The sequence below is a fragment of the Belonocnema kinseyi genome, chromosome 7 (genome assembly GCF_010883055.1).
Source record: "Belonocnema kinseyi isolate 2016_QV_RU_SX_M_011 chromosome 7, B_treatae_v1, whole genome shotgun sequence".
NCBI classification, from domain to species: Eukaryota; Metazoa; Arthropoda; class Insecta; order Hymenoptera; family Cynipidae; genus Belonocnema; species Belonocnema kinseyi.
Window position 1 is genome coordinate 86,202,280 of NC_046663.1, and position 25,076 is coordinate 86,227,355.

The following is a 25,076-nucleotide window of genomic DNA, read 5'->3' on the forward strand; positions in this document are numbered from 1 at the left end:
ATATAAATCTAGAATCTCTTTTGTTTAGAATTCAAGTACAATTTTCATTTATTCAAAAAGAATGCTTTTGGACGAATTATAACGTATTAAGTTAATAAAAAGGTAGTACAAGCAGTGAAAAAGTGCTTGTATACAGTGTTGTCATGCAAAAAGAAGTAGCCTGGCGGTGCTTTAAAAAAAACGTTGTCTTACGATGAAAACTTACATAATAAGCTAGAGATGTGATCTCTAACTTAGGAAATTGAATTCTTGAAAATTACCTTAAACTTATCTAAAATATCTTGAAATTTACCGAAAATTTCTTTATGTTTACCCGAAAAATTAAGGAAGTTATTGCAAACTTTGAAAAAACGTTTAAAATGATCTTTTCTTATAAAAAAGTCACACGAAACATAAAATGCGAGTTTAATCCCCATCATTATTTCACTTAATAAAAGAAGAAAAACAAAATGAGCTTTACACAGTAGTCATAATCATTTCTCAGCAACCACCTCAACTTTAAACGTGTTTTGTGGCAAAATAAAATGTGTTTCTTTAAATATTTCAAATATTTATCGATAGGCCAAAACCTAAAGTACTTGTATCTGTAAAACACGATTTTTAACCAAAGTGGGTTTTATTTAGTCGCCGTTCTTAGCGCCTGAATTATGTTCCTTAAATTTATGATATTAAAATTTTTTTCAAACAAATTAAAGGAGCAAAAAAGCTTTTAACGACGTTTACAGGTTGCAATTGTCTGCAGAGTATATTAAAAAGTATACTGCCTGATGAGTGATACACCCTGACACTGTAAAAAAACCATTAAACTGATTAAAGTTATCATTTTCCTTTAAAGCCGGGAATTATGGCAATCGGCCATTCCCGAGATGTGTCACGAATTGCGGTAATCGGTATTTCCAGAGATGTTTTAACAATATTTTGCGTAATAATTCAGTACATTTTTGGACTAAATCTCCCTTTCTTAGAGCAAATACTCATATAAGTGCACATATTATTTAATATATATATTAATTAGGCACTGCCTATGGTTACGGAATTTTTCATAACTTTTGTCCTGAATAAGTTGGAAGGGGGGCTAGAATTACGGAAAATTGCATAACGTTAGTCCTGAACGACCTGAAAAAGGGATTAAAGTTACGGAAAATTCCGTAACCACAGACAGTGAGATTTTATTATTCATTGCATATTTTACTATTCATTAAATATTTTGATATTCATTATTTAATGTTTTTATTTTAAAATGTACAGCTGCCCGAAATCGATGTTTAACATTGCCTGTTTTTCATATAACACAATTCTTTTGATTACCACCATGTTATGAGCCTGCAACACCTCCAGACTTTTTCAGACAAGTGTAGTAAATAGTTCCACAAACGGCCACTGAATAACGCACAATGTTTTCTATAACCATATTGCTTTGAGTATACAAAGACGGCCCTGCAATCTCATAAAATGCTTATTTCGCATTAAAATATCGTACATCACTCGCAGTGTTACATACGTCTCTGCATGTGAAGCTCACTGTTCGCAGGGCGACTTGAAAAACTATGGTCGGCCAGGATTTTACAACTGGCGATGTAAACATTGATCTCCTCGTAAAGACGAGCGTAACGCTACTAGTAAGATAATATATTATTTGATAACGTATTGCTGACATAAAGTGGGTTCTATATTGTCTTAGAATTAAATTCTTAATAACATGTAAACCTCAGTTGTATATTATAATAGCGAGTGATGTACGATATTTTATTCGAAATAAGCCTTTTATGAGACTGCAGGGCTATCTTTTTATAATCACAGCAATATGGTTATAGAAAACATTGTACGTTATTCAATGGCCGTTTGTGGAACTATTTACTACACTTGTCGGAAAAAGTCTGTATAACGCTCACTTTTCAGGGAGTGTAGCAGGCTCATAACACGCTGGTTAATCAAAAGAATTGTGTTATATGAAAAACGGGCAATGTTGAACATCGATTTCAGGCAGTATTACATTTTGCAATAAAAAAATTAAATAATGAATAACAAAATATTTAATAAATAGTAAAATATGTAATGAATAAGAAAATGTCACTTTTAAATGAATCTGCTATATCATCGGAGATGGTACCTTACCGACAGTAGATCAACCCTCCAAACCATGAAAGCAGAAAATCTACACAATATCGATCAAGTTAAGAATCTTCAATTACAGAAAATGCTTAACGTTTTAATGAGACTAGATGGAAAATAATATTTTCATATTAAAATTATTTCTTGAAAAAAAGATCCTACTCCTTCTTCACTCCATTCGTTCATCAATTTGTTTAAAACTTTATAAACCATTTTTTTTTGCTCTAACCTAATGAAAAGTATTCCCTGATAGTAATTACACTGACTCAAAGCTCTTCTTTAGTCACTTCGCAGATCTTAAAGAAAGGGACATCTGAAAAGTTAGGAAAAAAATATTGTTTACTTTCTCTTTAAATAAAATTTTTTGGTTATATCTCGATATAACCGAAAGCCTTACTGTCAATTAAAAAAAAACATAATACTCCATTGCAGGGTGGCCGCTTTAATCGAACAAATAATAAATTCCCGTCCACTTCTCGGTTCGAAAACATTTTTCACGGACAATCAAATTAAAAAATTAAAACGCAAAAGTTAAACATTTTTCTATTTGAAATGATAAAAAATAAAACACAAATTAAAGCACTCAAAATGGGACTGCTAATTTTAAACATAATTGAAGTTTAAAAGTTTTTCAAATGAAAAATGTATTTAAATGTTCAATAATTTATATGTACAAAATGTTAACAATTTTTAATTGAACAATTATAAATTAAAAAATTAAATTAAAATTTAAAACTGCCAAATTTAGAATTTTTAACTTTCATAAGCTATAGAGTTCAAAGATTCAGATTCAATTACAAAAATATAAATCCATGTTATCATTTTCAATGCTGTAGATTAAAAAATTATTCAATGTACTTAGAAATTTTGAAAATGTATATTATTTGAAGGATGTTTAAGCTAGAAACATTTAATGAAAAAAATCACATTTTTTAAAGTGAACATTTCTTAAATTAGAAGTTAAATTATTTTCATTTTAAATAGTTTAAACATGTTTCAAAAGCTCCCAAATTTTATTTCAAAACCTTAAAAAAATAAAAGATGTTTCACATTTTTTTCAGGTTTTAAATTATTTTTGAAGTCTTTAACCGAACTTCTAAATATCTTTTAAAATGAATTGAATTTTTCCTGCAATTTTTAGGAAATCCTGCAAATTAAAAAAAATGTCCTTAAAATTTCGATGTATAAATAAAAATTGAACACTTATTATTTGCAGAAGATATTTGAGCAATTTTAAGAGATATTTGGAAGTTTTAAAAAAAGATTCAAAATTAATTTAAGATTTGAAACGATAACCTAGTTTAAAACAAAATGTAGATTTTTGCAGATTTCAAATAAAAAATTAGAAGGTTTTAAACAATTTTGAAAGGCTTCAAAAGAATAAAAACATGTTGTTAATAATTTTTCAGTTTTAAACATTACTTTTAAAGAATATTTAATAAGATTTTAAAAGATTGACAAAATTCTCAGAAAAGAATCTGGAAGATTCTAAGGAAATTTGTTTAAATTCGCATAATAATTTTGAATATTTTCAAAACTTCTAAATGTCTCTTAAATTTACTTTAATGTTTTCTAAAAATAATAAGTGTTCAATTATTATTTATTCATCTTAATTCAACAATTTCACTTACAAATTAAATAATGTTCAAATACAATAATTAAATTTACAAAAATTATATGTTAAACAATTCAGTTTCAAATTGTTTACTTTTATATGTTTGGTTTCAATTTACTAGTTTTATATGAAAAGTCAAATATTGCTAAAGTCAATTTTTTTTCTTAGTTGATAATTTTGAAATTGAATGGGTTAAAAATGAATATTTTAGACTGAGATTACATTTTTAATTTAATAAAAAGCCTTTAATTACGGATATATTATTACGAAGTCATTTTTAAGTTCAAATTTTTTCATAAAGTTTCAATCAGACGTTTACATTTTTCAAATGACAAGACTTCCAAACAGAACCCATTTAATTTTTAACGTTAAGCATCTGGAAATTCTTAAATTTTTAACGGATTTAAAATCACTTTGTCAAATCACTTATTGTCAATTTTTTAATACTTGAAGTACCGATCCATTACAAAAATGATTTATTTATATTCACAGTTCATAAAATAAAAATGTTTTCAATCAAAAATTTTGAACTTCAAACGCTTATAATTTTGAATTGTTCAAGTCTTCAAGAAAGCATTTTAAAATTTTTTAAATTAAAAATGTAAGCCTGACAAGAAAAATCGAAAATCGAAAATTTTGTAAATAAAAGCTTTTCGAATTACACACTCTAAACTGAATAATAGCATAATTGAAAAAGATAACAATTCGACTAATTATTTTGAAAGCTGTTGAAATCAAACTTGGAAAAATTTTTCTTATAAAAATTTGTCAAATTCCCGGTCAAAAAATAAATACACTGTCATTTCCCGGTTCAGCGGCCATCCTGGATTGCAATTTGGGTCGTAGACAGACTTCTGTCTACAAAAAGTGCTTTTGGCTACACTGTGTGTCGTGTGAGCGCACCCACTCACACACGGATGGTTAAAGTGCGATGAGAACGCTTCGCAATGATTCCATTGTTATTATTATCGTTAGTATCGTTACCTAGTTGTAGTTGTAGATTGCAGAATGTAACGTACCTTCAACGACCTTTCCTTCGCTGTCTGTCTTACACGCCTTGATGAACTCCGAGCCAGCGGCGTAGAGCTCGAAGCAATGAGGCTTGTGCCTGTCCTGCACTTCTCTGACCTGGATGTTCTCCAGTGGAATAATGCCTCGTGGTTCTTTGTCGGTGGTGTACTCGAAATAGTAAAGGCAATTGTCGTTGAGAATGAACCATCGCCTCTTCCAACTTTTGTAACGTCCGCCTGGAACAATGAAATGCACTCCTTAGAAATTATCAAATTAGGAAACGAGACTGGACGGAGTTGGTAGTTACCTGCTGTCTCCGTTAGGGCAGCAGAAGGGACAAAAACGATAATGTTTCAGTTTAAATATTCAGTGTTTAACATTTTACAACATTGCCTTCACACAATATAACACATGAATTCTAGAATTAAATATTCATACCAAACATTCGCCAGTAATGTTAACTATAATATTACACAATTATCATATCAACATTTTAGAGGGTGCCCAACGAGAATTAGTATTCAGGAAAAATTTTTTAAAATCATTATTCAATGCAAAAGGACTTCAAAAAAGAGGAAAGATTAAACATTTATTTTTACATTCAGAAAATTTTGCTGTTAAAGAATCAAAAAAAAATTGAATATACTTAGGTCATTAAAAATACTTTCACGTTTGATATAAGAAAGTCCGAGCAAACATAAAATTGGTAAAAAGGCTAATTTTATATATTTTTAATAATTCTCAGAATCAACAATATTTTCTCTCCTAGAAATTCCTTTCTTAAAAATTAAATCGTCATACTTATAAGTATAATTGAATATTTCTGGCCAAGATTTTTTATTTAATCCTTATTATAATTAATACTTTGCATCTAAATTGGAAACAACACTCTTTAATTCTCTCAAACTGAAATTTTAAAAAATCCACTTCATGATAAAAGCAAACTATTTTAAAAAGCATCATAACAAGTTTTTAAATATTAAGAATATTCCAAAATCGTGAAACGAAATCTCTTGAGATTCATTGAAATCCTTTTAAATAACTTAATATCCTTTGAAATTTGTCGAATTTCTTGTTTTCGAAAAAACAATTGAAATTCCTTGGATATGAATTAAAACTAAAATTTTTCATTAAATTTATCTATAAAAAACACGTTTAAATCAATTTCCTGCACGCGCATTCAGGTCCTGAATTTTCATTTTCTAATATTAAAAAAATAAAGTATTTAAAAATTCATGACAATTTATTTTTAATTTTAAGAATTCTACAATATTTTGAAAAGAAATCTTTTGAAATTCTTTGGAATCTTTTAAAACAACTTGAACTCTTGTAATCCATTAAAATTTGTGTACGTCCTTTATAGCTCTTATAAAAATCCATTAAAATATGTTATTATTATTAGTATAGTATTATATGTATTCACTTGAAATTCCATGAATATAAATTAAATTAAATTTCTCTAAACAATCTATTTAAATAAAGTGAATCCGCGCAACTCACGCGTTCGCGACCCTTGATTTTTATTTTCTAAGATTAGAAACATTAACTATTCAAAAACCTATAATATAAAATTGGTAAATATTAAGAGTTCTAAAAATATTTCAAACGAGTTAAATAATTTATCAAATGATTAATTCTAGTTATCAAGATATGTTTGCTAAGATTCTTACTTTCAGAATTTTAATATTTTCATGGATGCAAATATTTGTACGTATCTGGAGATCCTAAATATTGTTAGTCATACATTATTATTCACATATTTTTAAATTTTAAATCGCAATATTTATTAAATCTTCAATTAAAAATTGTTCATCATTGAAAATTTTACATGTACAATTGACAATTCAAAAATTGACGAATTTAAAACGTCTCTACAAACTAAAACTAAAAGACTGAACTATCAACATTTTTTTATTTAAGAAAAATTAAGAGCAAGAGGGTTGTGTAAATTTTGATACATTTTAACATTAATTAAATATGATAAGGAATTTATATTTAGAGAAAAAATATTTACCATCTACTATAAAACTGAGCTTAACCCCTTCGTTGGCAGAGAGAATTCGACAAACAGTGCCCAAAATGGCAGGAAAATGTCTTATCCTGAAAATTTGTATCCTGGGGTTTTCAGGGTCGATGAATTCGAATATGAAGTCAAAATTCAGAAATCCAAAATGGCGGATCCAATATGGCGGTACTTACGGGTTTTTGGGTCGCTGTACCCGAAAGTGAAGTAAAAATTCAAAAATTTTAAATGGCTGACGAAAATATCCGTTATTTAAAATTTTCGAATTTTGACTTCAAATTCTTATTCAGTGACCCCCAAAACCCCTAAGTGCCGAGATTGATCCAAATCGTGCTGTTTTTGTATTTTCGTCCACCATATTGGATCCGCCCTTTTGAATTTTGACCTAAGATTCAAATTTAGCGACCCCAAAAACCCTCGAGTAAGACTTGAATGCAAAATCGGAGTAAGTTAAATAGGAAAAAAGAAGATTGACGCATTTTGCGTCAATGACACAGGACACGGAAAATTTTGACGCATTTCACGCCAAAGCCAACGAAGGGGTTAAATCTGCAGAATGCAAGGGACTTCAAATCACTCTAAACCCTACAACTCTTAAAACTTTAAAATCAAAGAAGCAAAACAGGCACACTTCGTGTTCAATTAAAAGCCCCTACGAAAAGAGAAAAACTTTTACTTTGAAATTATGCTATTTTTAACGATTCAAGTTTGAAACCAAAAAAGTTTGAAAGTTTTTAAATTTTAAATCATTCAATCGAAATAATTCTGAATGGTGAATTAGATTTAAACGCTTTAAGCATAAACTTCAATTTTTGAATGATTCGATACAGAAAAGTTTCTAGACCATGAACGAATTTAATAATTTTAATATGAAATTATTCCATTTACAATCAATATCAATGTAAAAATGTTCATGTTTGACAGTTTTAAATTCTAAAGAATACAATTTTGGGCACTTCACTTAGAAACAAATTTCAAGCGCTGTCAATATTATAAAGTATTAAATTTTTAAGGATTTAAACTTAAAATTGTACAGTTAATTATAATTAAATTTGAGTCGAATTTGAAAATTTCTTCATTTAAGAAATGAACAAATTATTAAATTTTCAATTTTTAAATAAACTTGAAAAACTTTACTTAAAGCTAAAATTTTATAATTGATAAAATTTCAACCTAAAATTATTCAATCTTGAACATTTTTCATAATTAAACAATTCAAGTTGTAAAATTTTAGATTTTTTAAATTTGAAATTGTCTAATCGCTTTACAAATCAAACATTAAATTATTTTCAATTTAAAACTATTAATATTCGTGTACGATTTAAATTGTAAATCATACAATTGTGGATAATTCAATTAAAAATTATTATCATTTCAGTGGCTTTCATGTGATAAGTATTCAACTTTAATTAAACTATTCAAATACAAACATAAACCATTAATTGGAATTATATCGACTTTAATTAAAGAAAAAATATTTTTCTTATTATTTTTAAATAGAAACTGAAAGTGAATTAAAAAATTTCCTGATCACTGGACACCCTGTATATTAGGGTTGGCCGAAAATACAAAAGTGTTAAAAATAGAATATGACTAATGCCGAAAAGTTGCTACAAATAAAAATGTTTGATGATTTTCTGAAGTAAAAAATGGTTCTACGCCTACCGTATTGCAATGAGGTCATCCATTTCTTAGTTTGAGAATTTAAAAAAATTCTCCATGGCCCTTTTATAGCGTTACATTAGAAAAAACTGAATTATTAGTAATAACAAAAACTGTATCTAAAATAATTAAAATAATTTCCCAGCCCATAGAAAATTATTTTTACATTCACAAAATAAAAGCTGTTTTTTTACCTTATTGCGATACTGCAGGACCATTTTTAATTAATTAATTTTTTTATTTTTGGCCGACCCTACTTTATTAATAAAAATCTAAGTTATCAATATTTTAATTTTCTATTTAAACATTTTAATACATGTATTTTTTTTAAATTAAAGTTTAGAGCCTACAAATAAAGAAAATATGTATTATTTATTTAAACTTTTATTTCATGCGAAAACATATTTAAGCGATAGACTGAAAAACTGATTGCCTTCATTCGAAGAGTCTAAACTTTTTGATAAAACTTGTTCTAGAAGCATGAAGCGCAAGACATATTTCATTGACAATTGGCAATTCTTCAGTTTCTATATTAAAATTTCGGCATACAAAGGTCACAAATAAATAATAAGGTGACCCGAAAAAATGAACAAATTTTTTGGCTGCCCCCACACCCGTTTCCTCTCAATTAATGTAAATATAATTGTGCAGTTTTTTATAAATCTAAAAGAATGTTTAACCTTCCGCCCAAGGCCTTTAAATGCTAAAAAGTGTTCTTTTTTGTGAAAATGACAAAGGACTTATGTAAAAGTAATAAGTATGGCAATAAAATTGCGGCAATAATTTTACTTTATATTATGCATAATATTACCAGAATAATATTGAATGATAATTTAATTATTTTGTTGCAAATTCGTTTTCTTTTTAGTTGAAAATGAATTTTTTTTTAACAGAATATGTAACTATTCCAATTTTGATTGACTTCATTTGTTTAATTAATTCATTTTTTAAGATTAATCACTTTTATTTGAAAGGTAAACTATTTTGGTAAAAAATTCAACTATTTTTATGAATACATAACTATTTAGTATGAAAACTAGCTTTTTAGTGGAAGAATCATATTTTAAGATTAAAAATTCAAATGTTTTGTATATAATTCATCTTTTTTACGTCAAAAATCAACAATTGAGTCGAAAATTGAAATAGTGTGTTGTTGAACTACTTTCTTAAAAATTCATTTTTTTCAATATTGACCTCTTTTGTAGACAATTTAACTTTTTTGTTGAAAATTAATTTTGTTATTGTTGAAAAATAACTTTTTTGTCCGAAAATTTAACTATTCCATTTTTGATTAAATATTTATCCTTTATAAGCTAAAAGTTCAAATATTTGGTTGAAGATAGAATTATTTTGTTGAAAATTCGTAATTTTTGTTTAAAAGTTCAATTACTTGTGTGTTAATGGAACTGTTGAGTTAAATAATTTCTTTTTTTATTGAAATATTGAATATCTTAAGAATTTAAAGTGCTTTACATTGAATTCAATATGGTATTAACATTTACTTTATTTTTATGAATTGTATTCCTATTTTCGTGAAAATTCGCTCCATTTCCTTGGTTTTTTACAGAATTTTGGGCTACGTTACTTTACAATTTTTGTGAATTTGCAGAATTGTGAAAGAAGCAAGAAATATAGAGGGTGGCTTTTTTCACTTTAAAGGGTAGTATTCTGAATAATATTAGGGTGTAGTGATTTTTCGTGATGACAAACATAATTTTGTCATACTTTAACTTTTACGTAAGTCAATTTGTCATTTTCACACACACACACACACACACACACACACACACGCGCGCGCGCGCGCGCGCGCGAACACTTTTCTGTGTTTGAAGGCCTTGGATGAGTTAAGAACAGATTTTTTTTAAACTTATGAAAAATTGTACAATTATATTAATAATTTACATTTCATGTTTTATACAGAAAAAAATTTTTTTTTATGATCACCTTATTAAATGTACATGATTTATTCAACGAAATATTTCCATTATTAAGGCGACTGATGAAACTTTTGGTGCATAATATATGAAGGAAGAGACTAATCTTAATTTGGATCTGTAATTTTAATATTTTTCTGTAATTATTATTTATTAAATTTCTGAAATGGGACAGTTACGCCACTGGTTTCCAGAGGTTCGTCCTTCCTCTACCGCATAACGTTTGCCTTATAATGACTGACGTGCAAAGTGAAAGACGTTGAAACAACAAAAGCTGCAAGCGTATTTGCAATGTTAGTAATGACGAAATTACCTTGTTTCCAAAGCCAGCCCTCCTTGTCGGGATTGAAAAACGTGTGCATCAGATCGTTACCATCGTCCTCTGGTATTTTGAAAGGCTCCGTCTTTATGCTCTCGTATAAACTCTGAAACAAAGGAAAAATGGTCAGTTCATAATGATGATTAAGAAAAATTTAACATTATTGTAATTTTACAACAAAATTAATTTGATATTTGGAAACTAATATCTTTTAAACATGCAAATACATCTGACGTTTTACTTACTATATTTCTTTAATTTCCTTTTTCAGTTAATAATTTTTCTATTTTTTGATTTCTTAAAACACTTACAAGAATGTACAACCATTCGAACCTTTTGACTTATGATATTAGCTTCACTAAAAATAATCAAAATTTTTTTATCTATTACAATTTTTTATTTCAAGCAGAAGTGAAGTAATTAAGCTTGTTAATTAATTACATACAATAAATTTTTAAAAAATCATTTATATGCTCGAAATTGTAGAGTTTTATAATTAGAGCAATGAACATTTAGCAGATTCCCTAAATTATTAAAAATCTCTTCATTTGTTTAATTCTCAGAAATCCCTGAAATCTTTCAATATTCTGAATTCTCTGAAATCCTGACATTTGTTTAATATCCTGATTTTTTTGTATATTCTGGATTCCTTACATTTTTTGAATTCTCAGTCTCCTAAATATCTTGAATACTCTGAATCCCTGAAAATCCTGGAATTCTCTAAATTTGTTGAATGTTCCGAATTTTTTGAATTCCTTTAAATTAATGAATTTCTGAAATTCCCTTAATGCTCCAAAATGTCTGCAATTATCTGAATGCATTGAGTTTCCTGAATTATCTGAACATCTCTGATTTCCTGAAATATTATGAATATCTGGATTTCTTGAATTGCCTGAATACACTAAATCATCAGAAATACTTAAAATTCTCTAAATTCCCCAAAATATTTAAATATTCTAAATTTCTTCAATTTTCGTAATTCCTGGAATTCATTAAATTTTCTGAATTCTCTAAAATCTTCGAATATTCTGAATTCCCTGAATTGCTGAAATTCCTCGAATGGTCTAAATTCCTGAACCTCCTTGAATTCTCTAAATTCCTGAATTTCCTTAAATTCTCTGAATTCGTCATATTTTAGGAATTCAAGAAATTCCATAAATTCTCTGAATTGATGAAGTTCCTTAAATTCTCTGAATTTCCTGAATTCGCCATAATTTAGGAATGCAAGAAATTCCATGAATTCTCTGAATGAAGTTCCTTAAATTCTCTTAATTTCCTGAATTCATCATATTTCAGGAATTTAACAAATTCCATGAATTCTCTGAATTTCCTATTCTCTGAACTTTCTGAATTCATTATATTTTAGGAATTCAAGAAATTCCATAAATTCTCTGAATTGCCGAAGTTCCTTAAATTCTCTCAATTTCCTGAATTCGTCATATTTTAGGAATTCAAGAAATTCCACGAATTCTTTGAATTGCAGAAGTTCATTAAATTCACTAAATTTTCTGAATTCGTCATAATTTAGGAATTCAAGAAATTCCCAGAATTCCCTGAATTGCTGAAGTTCTTTAAATTCTCTATATTTCCTGAATTCATCACATTTTAGGAATTCAAGAAATTCCAGGAATTTCCTACATTTTCTGAACTCCTTAAATATTCTGAATTATTTCAAATCCCTAATTTCTGCTACTTATATCAATTCCTCTGGATTCCTTAAATATTAGGAGTTCTATAAAATCCCTACATTTATTTAATTATTCTGAATTCCCCTGAATTCTTTGCACTATTTTAAAGTCCTTGAAATTAAGGGAATTCTCAGAATTTAGGAAATTCTAAGAATTTAAGGGATTCAAATGGCTCACGAAATTATGCGAATTCAGGGTATCCCGCGGTATTCGGAAGAGCTGCAGGAAGTAAAAAAATGCATGAGGACTTTAAGGAGTTTTAAAGGCATTTCAAGTAATTCCATGCATAATTTAAAGAAGAACGCTGAATTTTCATTTTGAACGGTGAAAATGACGCTGAGTTTATTTAATTTTATTGTTAAATTATAATTTTTTATGTAATGCAAATTTAAATATCACAAATTTCCGAAACTTTGACTTTGAAACATTTAATTGAGGTTTTAATTTAAAAATTTCAAATTTTAATAGCTTCGAATTGAAAATAATACAACCTCAATTCCTTTGAATTTTAAATGATCGAGTTTTAAAAATCCTAATCTAAAATTTCTCCAATTTCAACATTTTAAAATTTGAATCTGGAATCATTCAATTTCGGTATTCTTCAATTAAAAATAAAATTGTTCAATTTTTAACGCTTTAAATTAGAAATACCACAATTTCAACTTTTTTCTCATGGAATTTTCCCATTAAAAAAATGTGTAGCCTGAATTTTTAAAATTTTGAGAGCTACTGATTTAAAATTTGTCAAAATCAAACACTTATAATTTTTAAATATTCGATTTTAAACTTTTTTGTCAGAAATTATACAAGTTTAATTCCATTTCATTCCATTCGAAATATTGTCCATGGTTCAAAATTTTATCTAATCTAAAATGGTTTAATTTGGAACGTTTTTGATTCAAAATCGTTCAATTATATTTTTTTAAATTCAAGCACTTTAAATTCGGAATAATTATTGTTTTAAACATTTGAAAAACTCTTAATAATTAGAAATTTGGTTAATTAATAAATTTTTAAATTGTGTTTATTTTTGGAAGTTGAATACGACACAAAATGTATACTTTAACATTCTTTACCATGTTTAAAATGTAAAAGTAATATTTACACCAAAATTTCAAAAAATAATATTAAATTCTGTTTGTTAAAATCTATACAATAATTAGTACAGTCGTATAAAAAGTGCCTTGAAATCGACTTATATATTCTATAATATATAAAAGATCAATTACAACTTTATTTTTTTTAACTTTTCAATAGAAGATTTTTTCTAAGCGAGATGTTTCTTTTATAAGATACTCAAATATTTAAATTACTTTTCGCATTTCAATAAAATAAGTATTTAACAGCGAAGAGTAGAAAACTACTTCAAATTCAAGGTTCTCATTAAAATTTCAAAGAGATTTACAGGTTGCTTCGAATGTTTGCAAAATTAAAAATATTTAAACCAAGTAGCTTATAAATATTTAATGTAGACATTTTATTTAGAAATGTCAATTGCTTAAAATGAGGAACATAAAAGTGTATAATATTAAAGAGGTTAAGACGTCACCGAAAGTATTCATTTTTAAACTTGCGACTAACAAAAAAGATTTGAATAAATATCGATTTTACAACGAGCAATGACTCGCTTGTACGTCAGTTGAAAAATTTATTTTTTGCGTACTGATACTTTACTGTACTTGATTAGAGATCAATGGGATTGATTAAGAGTTCGGATATTATTCTTTCCACTGATTCTTATTCTAATGACGCAGATGCGTTAATAAACCTGAATTTGCAAATTGAATGTTTTGTTTGACAGAGCATGCAACTCTAAATTAAAAACAGAAGGAGGGGGCCGCCCACAAACTGCGTTACCAATTTGAGGGAGGGGGTTTGAAAATCACTTTCAAATATCGGACTTCATTGCTTTGTTGAATTAGCGTTTAATTCTTGGTTCAAATTAATTATTGTAAATAATTATTGTAAAAGTCATTTTATAACTGAAAATCTAACAATTCCATTTTTGGGTTAAAAAATTATATTTTTTACCCTAAAAATTTAAATTTGGTTAAAAACTTGTCTTTTTGATAGAAAATTAATCTTCTGGGTTGAAAATTAATGTATTTTGATGAAAATTCGTCTTTTCTGGTAATAAATGTATCTTCCTCGTTAAAAATTTAACTACTTGGTTACAAATTAAACTCTTTTTTTACATCATTTTTGTCGTTCAAGAAAGATAATTTTAGTTGAAAGTGTATTTCTTCAGTTAAAAATGTAATTATTGAGAATGGATTTTTTCAACTGAAAATCTAACGATTCCGTTTTTGGTTTCAAATTTATCTTTCCCAGTTTCAAATTTTACTATTTGTTTGAAAATTGAACTATTTTGTGATTCACTTTTTTTGAAAAATATATTCTTTGTAAGCTAAAAATTTAATTATTTTTAAAAAATCCATATGTTTTGTTCAAAATTCATCTTTCTGGTTGATGATCAAACTATTTTATTTTTTAATTTTTTCTTTAAATTCGACTCGTTGAAAATTCTTCTTATTTGTTATTAAAGAAGAATGTTTGAAACTTAAAATTCAAAAACTCCATTTTTACATTAAAACTTATTTCTTATAGTTGAGAATTCAACCAGTTAATGAAAAATTCACCTACCTTGATTGAAAAAGAACTTTTTTGGAAAATTCATCATCACCGGTTTAAAGTTCGAAGTTTTTAGGAAGCAGTTGACTTTTAAACTGGTTATGATGAATTTTTAAAAAGAAAAATTCATATATCAAACAAGAAAATATATGTCTTTTGTTGAAAATTAGTTTTTTGTACACGAAAAAACAATTTTCATATGAGAAAATTAGTCTTTGTATGTTGAAAATTCAACTATTTGGTTAAAAATTTAACTATTTTGTTGAAAGTTTAATTATTTTTCTGACAATTCAACTAATTTGTTCAAAATTCGTCTTTTTGGATTGAAAATTTAAAAATCAAATTTAAGAATAAATTTTCTGTTGTTGAAAATTTTTTTATTGGTTTGCAAATTCCTGCTTTTTAATAGAAAATCTTTTTTAGGTAAAAATTTAAATATATTGTTTGAAATGCAATTTATTTCGACTTAAAATCTCATTAATTTAAACGGCTTCGTTGCATTCCGGGAATGAGGGTGGAAACAAAAATACGGTCATTCTCATGGGGGGGGGGGGATAGCCAACAATTCGTAAAGCAGTAAGACTTACAGTATTGGAAAAGTTCAATTAGTTTGGTAGCTTCTAAAAAATCGATTTAATTGCATTATATTATGAAATTCGTATATTTTTAAATACATTTACTGATTGGTAGAAGTGATTCACTCAAATAAAGTATTTACACCACATTTTTATTCACCAATCTCAAGAGCAGATGATATATTATTGAAAAACTCTATTGACGTAAATCATGCAAGAAGCCTATTCAATAAATAAAAGTTCCATTCAATCGTAATGAAGACTGGCTTGTTTTGTTCGATGAAACATTATTTACAATCATACTCTGAATTTTAATATAAATAATTTGTTTGTAATTTGCAAAATAAACCAATTATTCTTAACTGAATGCAACGAGTAGAATTGTAGAGAATGCTTTAAAGAACAAAATGATTAAGCGTTTACTGAGATTGGATAAAAATGACGATACGTTATAATTATGACATGTTAATACTGCCCTCTTTCAAAATGTGTTTATATTTTTTCTGCTTTTATAAATCGTTGCTCATTTTGAGTTTAGGGCAAAGTGTCGATCCCAAAAACCAAATTATTCATTAATTATGCGTCAATTCAATCAAATTCGACCCAATTCCAAACTGCAGGTTCGGTTTGAATTTGTCTTGAAATGAATCAAAGCTTGAGTCAGTTCGTAAAATTCGATTCATGAATCACGCGATGAGTCGATTTGGATTTTTTCAATTCGGTCACGAGATTTAAAAACATTTTATGAATTTATTTCAGCAACCCCGAAAAAGCTCACTTTCTGAATTTATCTACAAGCAAAATTTCCCGGGCTACAGTTATTGCGCAGTTACAAAATCTGTGCGAGCAAAGTGCAACCATTGATGCTCACATAAATCCATCGTTAAAGCAATGATTGAGAGAGTGGTGAAAATTAACTCTCCTCACACCCTCGTTCAGAGTAATCAGGCAACGTCCGACTTGCATAAGCCATCCAATTGCTTTATTCTCAACGCACGGGAAGCGTCAAGTATATTTCTAGTGGGATAATTAAATACATAATACCATATAAAGTATAAATAGTAACAGTAATAAGTACCATTTTTCTATTTGCTGAATATAAATCTCTTGTCCTTAAAGTCATTTCTATAAAAAAAGGATCAAACCTAACTCTTACAAGTCTAGGGGTTAAATACTCGAATTTTTTGTGTACATTAGATTCCAAGATTGCGTGGTTTTGCAAAAGATTTAATGAAATTGCAAAAGATTCCATAGATTGTAAGAAATGCATTATAACTACTCATTACATGGAAAAAATATTAATGGATAATCAGCATTGGAATAAACAATACAAAAATATGAAAGCCATTACTGTAAAAAGTAGAGAAACTAAAAAAGAATGATTTATGATTGATCACTCACAATATATGAAAGTACAAAAAAATAGCGATTCTGCACAAATAAACTTTGCACAGTAAAAACCTGTGAATTTCCTTAAAACCTTTAAAATCTCTTAAAATTTAATTGCAATATGCTAAAATCTGCTGAAATCCCTTGAAAATTCTAAAATGCCCCAGAATCTTCAAAACAATTAAAGGTCCTACAAATCTCACTTTCTCACCTTGAATCATTGAAATCCGCAGAAATCCCTTGAAATAAAATTTAATTTATTCCGTAAAGTATACATAATTTGAAATCCCTTTAATATAAATTGAACTAAACTTATTCATGGAAGTTTCCCAGAAAAAAAAGTTAAAATCCCTCTAAATTCTGAGGGATGTAATAAAATCCTTTAAATCTTGTGAAATTCTTTGAAATACCTTCAAATCCCTTGAAATTTGTGGAATCGCTAATAATCCCTTGAAATTTAATGAAATTTCAACTACATATTTTTTGAAGTTTTCTAAAAATACTTCGAAATCTTTGGAAATTCTACATCATTCTTTAAAATCCCTTGATTTAAAATCCTGTGTCTCTTAAAATCCATTAGAATCCCTTAAAATCCCTTGAACTGTTTGCTGATCATAAAATGTAGTTCAAAAAATTATAAATCATTTGAAAGCTCTTAAATATATAATATAAATTTAACTTATTAAGTGAAGTCCTCTTTATAAAAAAAAAGAAATTGTTGCCATCGCTTGAAATCCTTGCAGATTTGATCAAATCCTTAAATCTTTTGAACTTCCTTGTGAAATAATAAAATTCTCTAGAAATCTCTTGAAATATTTGGAAATCCAACGAAATTATTTGAAGTATCTTTGAAAAATGTAAAAATCTTCTAAAATCCCTTGAAATGTTTCGAAGTTCTTTGAAATCCGTGAAAATATTTTCAATTTCTTGAAAACCAATGAAATCTTTTAAATTAGTTAAAATATTTAGAAATCCTACATAATCCTTTTAAAAGCCTTAACATCCGTGGCAATCCCTCGAAATATGTTAAATCCTTTAGAACCGCTAAAATCTCGGGAATTCAAATTAAATTAAACTTACTCATCATATTTCTCTTACAATAAAATCATTTAAATCAATATAAACCTTCAAAACCATTTAATCTAGTGGAATTCCTTGACATTCCTTAAAATTCCTTCAAATCGATAGGAACCCGTTTAAATTAAATTAAATTTGTTTGACAATGTTGAATAGAAATATCTTGAAATCTTTGGAAATCCTATAAGATTTTTTAAAATCGCTTGAAATTTTTGTAATCTCTTGGAAACTTTCGAATTCCTTAAAATCCCCGGAAATGTTTGAAAATATTTCAAATGATTTAAAATTCGCTTATCTCCCTCCAACTGTTTCGAAATATCTGTAAACCTATGGAAATATTTTTAAATCTCTTGAACATCGATAAAATCTTTTTAAAATAATTTAAATATTTGAAAAGCCCTTAAAATCCTTTGAAAAGCCTTAAAATCAGTGGAAGCCCCTTTAAGGGCATGTGATACTTACAGTTTCCTAGGCTTTTTTCCCACAAAAATTAAAATTTTTAAAAACTGAATTCAGAGATGCTATAAAATATCATAACGGACGTCTCCGGACTCTTTTTTGAGGGATAATAACAAAAAAATTTATTGTGCTAAATAAAAATTTTATGCATATGTATTGTTTTGAGGTTACGTCATTTTTCACCTCTGCCTTTCCGATAATCTGAAAATTATTTATGAAATAAACTTTTTTGATTGCCTGCAAAAAGAGTTAATTCCGGGAGATTATTTACTATGTTTATTTGCAAGTCCAAAGTTTTCGGCCAAAAATATTGTGTAGTTTGGAAGTAACGCACAGGAGAATTGTAACATACATAACCTCCAAATGTACACACGTTGTTAGCAATATCAAAAATTTTTTTGAAAAAAACCACAAATTAAGTGTGCGGGGACGTTCGTTAGCATGCTCGCTATCATTTCCCAAAATTTTGAAGGCAAAATATTGATTATTCTAGAAAAAAAGCCGTCTGAAACTAAAACTGGTAAAATCGATACTAATTCCTAAACGCTATGCAAATTAATCAGATTTTGCTAAATTAAAACTTTTTTGAAATAAACCAAAAAAAAGTGTGTGGGGACGTCCGTTAGCATGGTCGCTATCATGTCCCAAATTTTTAAGACAAAATATTGATTATTAAAGAAAAAAAGCCGTGGGAACCTAAAACTGGTAAAATCGACAATTTTCTAAGTATCACATGCTCTTAAAGTTTCCAACAACTCTTTCAATATTTTAACATTATTAAATTTCTTTATTGATTTTCTTATAATGAATTTCCAAGAATCGTAAAAAAATTAAAAGAAATTCATTACAGAAAAATCATTATAGACATATACGGAATTTCTTATATTTTTTCGTAAAGGGGGATTAGAAGGTATTGTAAAAGATTGCAGGGAATCACAAAGGATTTCATGGGACTGTCGAGAGAATGTATACCAGATTGCAGGAGTAATTAACCCCTCATTACGGGTCCATTCCCCGCAGTAAATTAGTGCGAAGGGCAAATCCAAAGGACAAAAGTATCCAAATGTATGTAAATATTTGAGAGGCGGTGCGAAATATCAAAAAGTGAACATGAACTATTTTTTGTGTGTTTAGGGAGGAACATCTTTTCTCTGCATTTTTTCGTATTTCTCGTATTGAAAAAAAAAATTTTGTTATTCAGAAAAGTCACCTTCGTCAAAATAAAAAAAAAAACAAAAGTTAAATATCATAATTAGTTAAATTGCCAAATAAATGCACGCAAATACTTTTTTTTTAATCTTTTCAATTTCCACATTCTTCTTCCCGAAAATCCTTTCTGCTCGTTTTTTATTAATAGTTAAATTTTCAACCCAAAATGATTAATATTAAATCAAAGAGTTGAGTTTTCAAGTTACAAAAGTCAAACATGAAGTTCAAGTTTGAATCAAGTAGTTCAATTTTCGATAAAATCCGAGAACATTTTAAGTTTTTATAAAAAATTTTAGGATTGTCAAACCAGAAAAACGAATTTCCAGCAAGAATTTTTGTACTCGTAACCCAAAAAAGCGAATTCTTTACAAAACAGATGAATTTTGATTTTCAACCCAAAAAGTTAATTTTCAATCAAGAATGATAAATTTTCAACGAGATGGATAAATTTTCAAAAGAAACAAAATTTAAATTTAAATAAAAAACAGTTAAATAAAAAAAGTCGAATCTTCAGAAGAAAATTGTTGAATTTTTTACTCTCAAAAGATTTTCTACCAAAATAGTTGAAAACCGAAAAGATGAACCTTCAACAAAAAAGTTAATTTTCAGCCAATAAAGAAGAATTTTCAACCAAATTGGTGAATTAAAAAAAAAAGGATTGTTAAAAAAAGCAGTTCAACTTTCAACCAAAAAAGACTGTTATTTGAGATAAAAAAAACAATTTAATTTAATCAAAAACGATTAGTTTTCAACCAAAAACTGTACAAAGAATTGAAGAAAGAATTACAAAAAAAAAAGTAAAGAAGTAGAACCAGAAAAGAATCTTACCAATATCCTTATCGGAAGACTGTGTTTCGCCCACACATGCACTTTAAAAAATGTATAAGGAAAAAGACGGAACAAATTTTAACTTTTCTCGAAACATCCGGTTCAAAACATTTTTATTTTAATAATTAGTTGTAATTGACGTTCAACAATTCAAGAAAAAGTATGATCTTAATATCCTTATCGGAATACTGTGTTTTATTCACACACGGGCTCTGAAATGTATAAGAAGAATTTCTGAACAAATTACACCTTTCTTCTAAGCGTTCGGTTCTAAAATTTTCTTTCGTTTTTCACTTGTGTTTGATATTAGGCAACACCAGAAAAAGATTCATCTCAATATTTTTCTCGAAAGGCTGCTTTTATCCACCCATGGACTTTTATGTACATTTAAGAGTCTCTGTCTGACTAAAAGGCAGTCTTCCGATAAGGATATTGGGATGAAACTTTTTTTGCTGTTACCTGGAATCAAATACTAGTACATAATAAGGGAAAGAAAATCCGAGAACCGAGCATTTCGAGGAAAGTTGGAATTTACTCGGATTTTTGTATACATTTCAGAGTGCATGGGGAAGGGGGGGGGGGGGGAAACGCAGTCTTACAAGAGCGATATTACGATGAATCTTATTTTTGGTGTTGTCTTATATAAAATAAAATTTTCATTTTGTGAACTTCCAAAACTGACACGTATAAAATTGAAGACTCAAGTATTTTCATCGATTCTATTTCGCATCAAGATAATAATTCGACACAATCAAAGAAGAAGCTCGAAAAAAAACTGAGTTCAGCTAGTTAACTATTTATTTGAGTCGGAGTCGCTAGATCGCGAACCATACTACTGTCCCTCTCTTATTTCATAATTATTTAACACGTCACATTCATGCCTCAGATTGTTGTACGTCGAGCTTTGAATATGCGACGACGCTTTCTGCGTTTGTTAATCACGTGATCGCAGTTTACAGAATCAATCGAGTGTGACATATAAGCTTCGTTTTCTGACTCACAAGGTACAATCTCGAGCGTAATAAACAATTTACGCACATGAGATTCCGACCGTTTTTCCATTTAGCGAATTTTTCTCGCGGATATCTAATCGAATACGGATGACTCGTCCCAAGTGTCGTTCAGTGACAAATTGATTATTACAATGATAAATTACGTCTGAAAATATATAACTCGTGAACGACCGAGTAAAAATATTTAACCTATCAATAGAACACACGGAGGCAATTGTTACTTTTAACCACCGATATAATACCGGTTTCTGACACGGCATGGCTTGCCCTCGAGCCGTAAGCCAAGAGTTCAGTGTATTTATTTTTTAGAGTTGCGCATTTCGATAGAAATCATTTTTCAACAAACTGGAATTTCAGAGACTGTCCACAAACTACGGTTGGTTATAGGGTGGCAGTGGAGGCAACGTTACGAACTTAGATAAGGTTTAGTACGTTTCCTTATAATAAATTATTATTTTTAGTAAAAAGTTCTTTTTTTGTTTAAAATTGATTTATTTTGTTGGAAATTCTTATTTTTTGGTTAACAAATAATTTTTTTGACTGAATATGTAACTATTCCATTTTTGGTTGAAAATTTATCTTTTCTAGTTGAAAATTCAACCATTTCGTTGAAAGTGCATGTATTTTGTTGATCAATCGTATTTTTTTGGTTGAATTCCACTGCTTATTATTATAAATTATAATTGTTGTTTTTAAAATATCAACTATTACACGTTTCGTTGAGAGCCCACTTTTGCAGGGGTTTAATTGTTTGTCTTCTTTTAAGTTAAAAAATCAATTTAATATAGAAAGAGTTGAAATCAACTTATTTTAAATTGCACTATATTTCAAGTAATTTAGTAGTACATTTTTCTTTCAAAAATTTTAATATTATCCTTCAAAAAATAAATGCCCTCTCTTTTCTCGGTTTGTTCTGTCCAGCAACGGTCACCCTGTAAAAGTAGGTTTGAATCTGCAGGACTTGATTATTAATATTATAAGAGTTATTTTAATTGAGTCCAAATAATATTAGTTCAATTTATTGAAAGAAATCTTTTTATTTAAACATTTGTGAAAGAATTTATTGAATATTATAAATTTTAGAAATGTATTAAAATTTTTTGATTGTTTCTTTGTCTATTTAAAAAATGGCATAATCTAAATAGATTGGTTCAGAATCGCCCACAAATAGATTTGAATCTTTACTTTCTTGATTTGACTTTGAAAATTCGAATTTGTGACGACCTACTTACTATCTCTGATAACTTTAATATTGTTTGTTTCTGACGCAATTATTTAGGTACTTATGTTAGAGAACGCAATGACGTTCTGCTGATAAAAAGTTCACCAAGAAATGCAGAATAAGAATAAAGACAAGTTAGACAAAAAGGAATTGACTTTGATGCAGCCTCTGACTCATAAGTCAAGTTTTATAAAAAAAAGTACACGTAATGAAGAATCTGTTGAGGGATAAAAGTACCAAACTAGATGATATTCAAAGGCAGATTGAAATATATTCACAGAAAGAAAAAAAATGTATGTCAAAATAACACCAAAATTGTTTTCTTCAAGGGAAACATAATATAAAAATATCCCTACAATTCAATTTAAAAAAAAGATGATTAGTAATTTTTCATTTGTTCGAGAGATATGGTCTCCAAAATAAAAATATTTTTCTAGTAATTTTCCTTATCGTGAAGAGAAAGTTTTGGCACACAATCCCTCAAGGTATTTAATCAGCAAGCATCTGCAATTCAAATGCAAAGTTGGTAGGCGACAAGCAAACAATGTGAGTCACTGTTCGGAATTTTTGAGATACATGTTGATTTTTAGAATACTGATTATATATTTTTATACTTTCTTTACAAAATTTATGTTTGTTATCTCTAGGATTTGCATTACTAGAAACTAAATCTACTCATGTTCGAAAATAAAATCTTGACAGCTGAATCAAACATAAAAAGTTAAATATAGTCAAGTCAAAGTTACGTGAATAATTTTACAAGACTATTCAGAGAGAAATAACAAGGAAGTGAACTGTGAATGAAACAGTTGTTAAAAAGAATAACAAGGGTTGGAACGGAGCCAAAGTAATTCCTTTTTAAACTGGGTGCCAGAAATTCATGACAATTGTATAAGCTTTGACAGTTTACATGTCTAATTGTTGAGAAATGTCAGTCTTCTGAAGATTTTAATATTTTCATAGGTCTCTGATATTTAAGCAACATCCTCAGGACTCTGATTTTGATTTCAACTAGATATGTTGCTTATTTTATATTATCCATTCTAAATTTTCAGTAATTTTTTGATTGAAGAATTTGCAAAAGAAGAAGATATTTTTAAATAATAAAAATCTGATAAACTATCTTAATCCTAAGAAAAAATGAGTTTTTTCTACATTTTCTGAAGAAATTGAAACTATAGATAGTACATTTTTCAAAACTTTAAGTTCTTAAATTTTGAATTTTTACAATTTAAAGCTATAAACGTATCTAAAATAAAAAATATATATAAATAAAAAATTGAATTTTTTAAAATTGTATAATTCCAAACTAAAGCTTTCCAAATTAAAGAATTACTTCAGTTAAGACTTAAATTTTATACAATAGAACGATTTCACAACATTTTCGGAAGTTTTGAGTTGGATTAAAAAATAATTTCTTGTTTAACTTTTTCAGTATTTTCTGAGTAATGAATGAAAACTTCTGCATTTAAAAATTTCAAAATTAATTTTAAAACAAGCAAAATGATATTTCACCCGAATAGTTGAATTTTGAACTCAACAAAAAATAAGAAAAATAGTCGCATTTGCAACTGTATAATTCAAATTTCAAGCAGATGAGACGAATTTTCATACAAAATGTTTAATTTTTAACAAAATAGTTGAATTTTCAACCTACAAAGATGAATTTTCAACCGAACTGTCGAGTTTTTAAACAAAAAGATTAAATTTCAGCCATAATTCTTTTTTTTTTTTTTGATAATTGAATGTCCAGGCAAGAAAGATGAATTTTAAACCAAGAACTTTTGTACCGAAAAGATGAATTTTCAACAAACATAGTTAAATTTTCAAACTACAAAGATATATTTTTCAAAAAAATCGTCAAATTTTTAAACAAAAAAGATTCAACTTTAACCAAATACAGTTGCATTTGCAACCAATAGTTGATTATTTCAAGCTGAATAGTTGATATTTAAAGCAAAGAAGATTAAATTTCTACCAAAAAAGATGAATTTTAATACCAAAAAGACGAATTTCCATAAAAACAGATTAAATTTCTACTCAAAAAGGCGACCGTTCAAGAAAGTATTAAATTTTCGACCAAAAAAATATTACTTTTTAACAAAACAGTTGACTATTCAACAAAATAATTATATTTTTCAACCACATAGTTGGATTTCCAGTTAAAAATTAAGTTTTAACAAACAAACAAAAAAATAAATTGAAAAAAAAGTTCAACTTTCAACTAATAACATTTTTTAACAACATAGTTCAAGTTTCATCCAAGGGGTTGATTGTTTAACCACAAATAAGGCTTATTTACCAAATAA

At 27.7% G+C, this 25,076-nt stretch overlaps 1 protein-coding gene across 5 annotated transcripts in view; it reads right to left on the reverse strand.

Annotated features, from left to right (window-relative positions):
- Positions 1 to 25,076, reverse strand: part of LOC117175954 (cytohesin-1) — a 115,703-nt gene that overhangs the window by 7,049 nt on the left and 83,578 nt on the right. For all 5 annotated transcript variants that reach the window (XM_033365830.1, XM_033365833.1, XM_033365832.1 and 2 more), the window contains 2 exons: positions 10,671 to 10,782; positions 4,747 to 4,974 (listed from right to left, as the gene is read on the reverse strand). In XM_033365830.1, the coding sequence (XP_033221721.1) occupies positions 4,747 to 4,974; positions 10,671 to 10,782 (340 nt within the window). The remainder of the gene's footprint in view (positions 1 to 4,746; positions 4,975 to 10,670; positions 10,783 to 25,076) is intronic.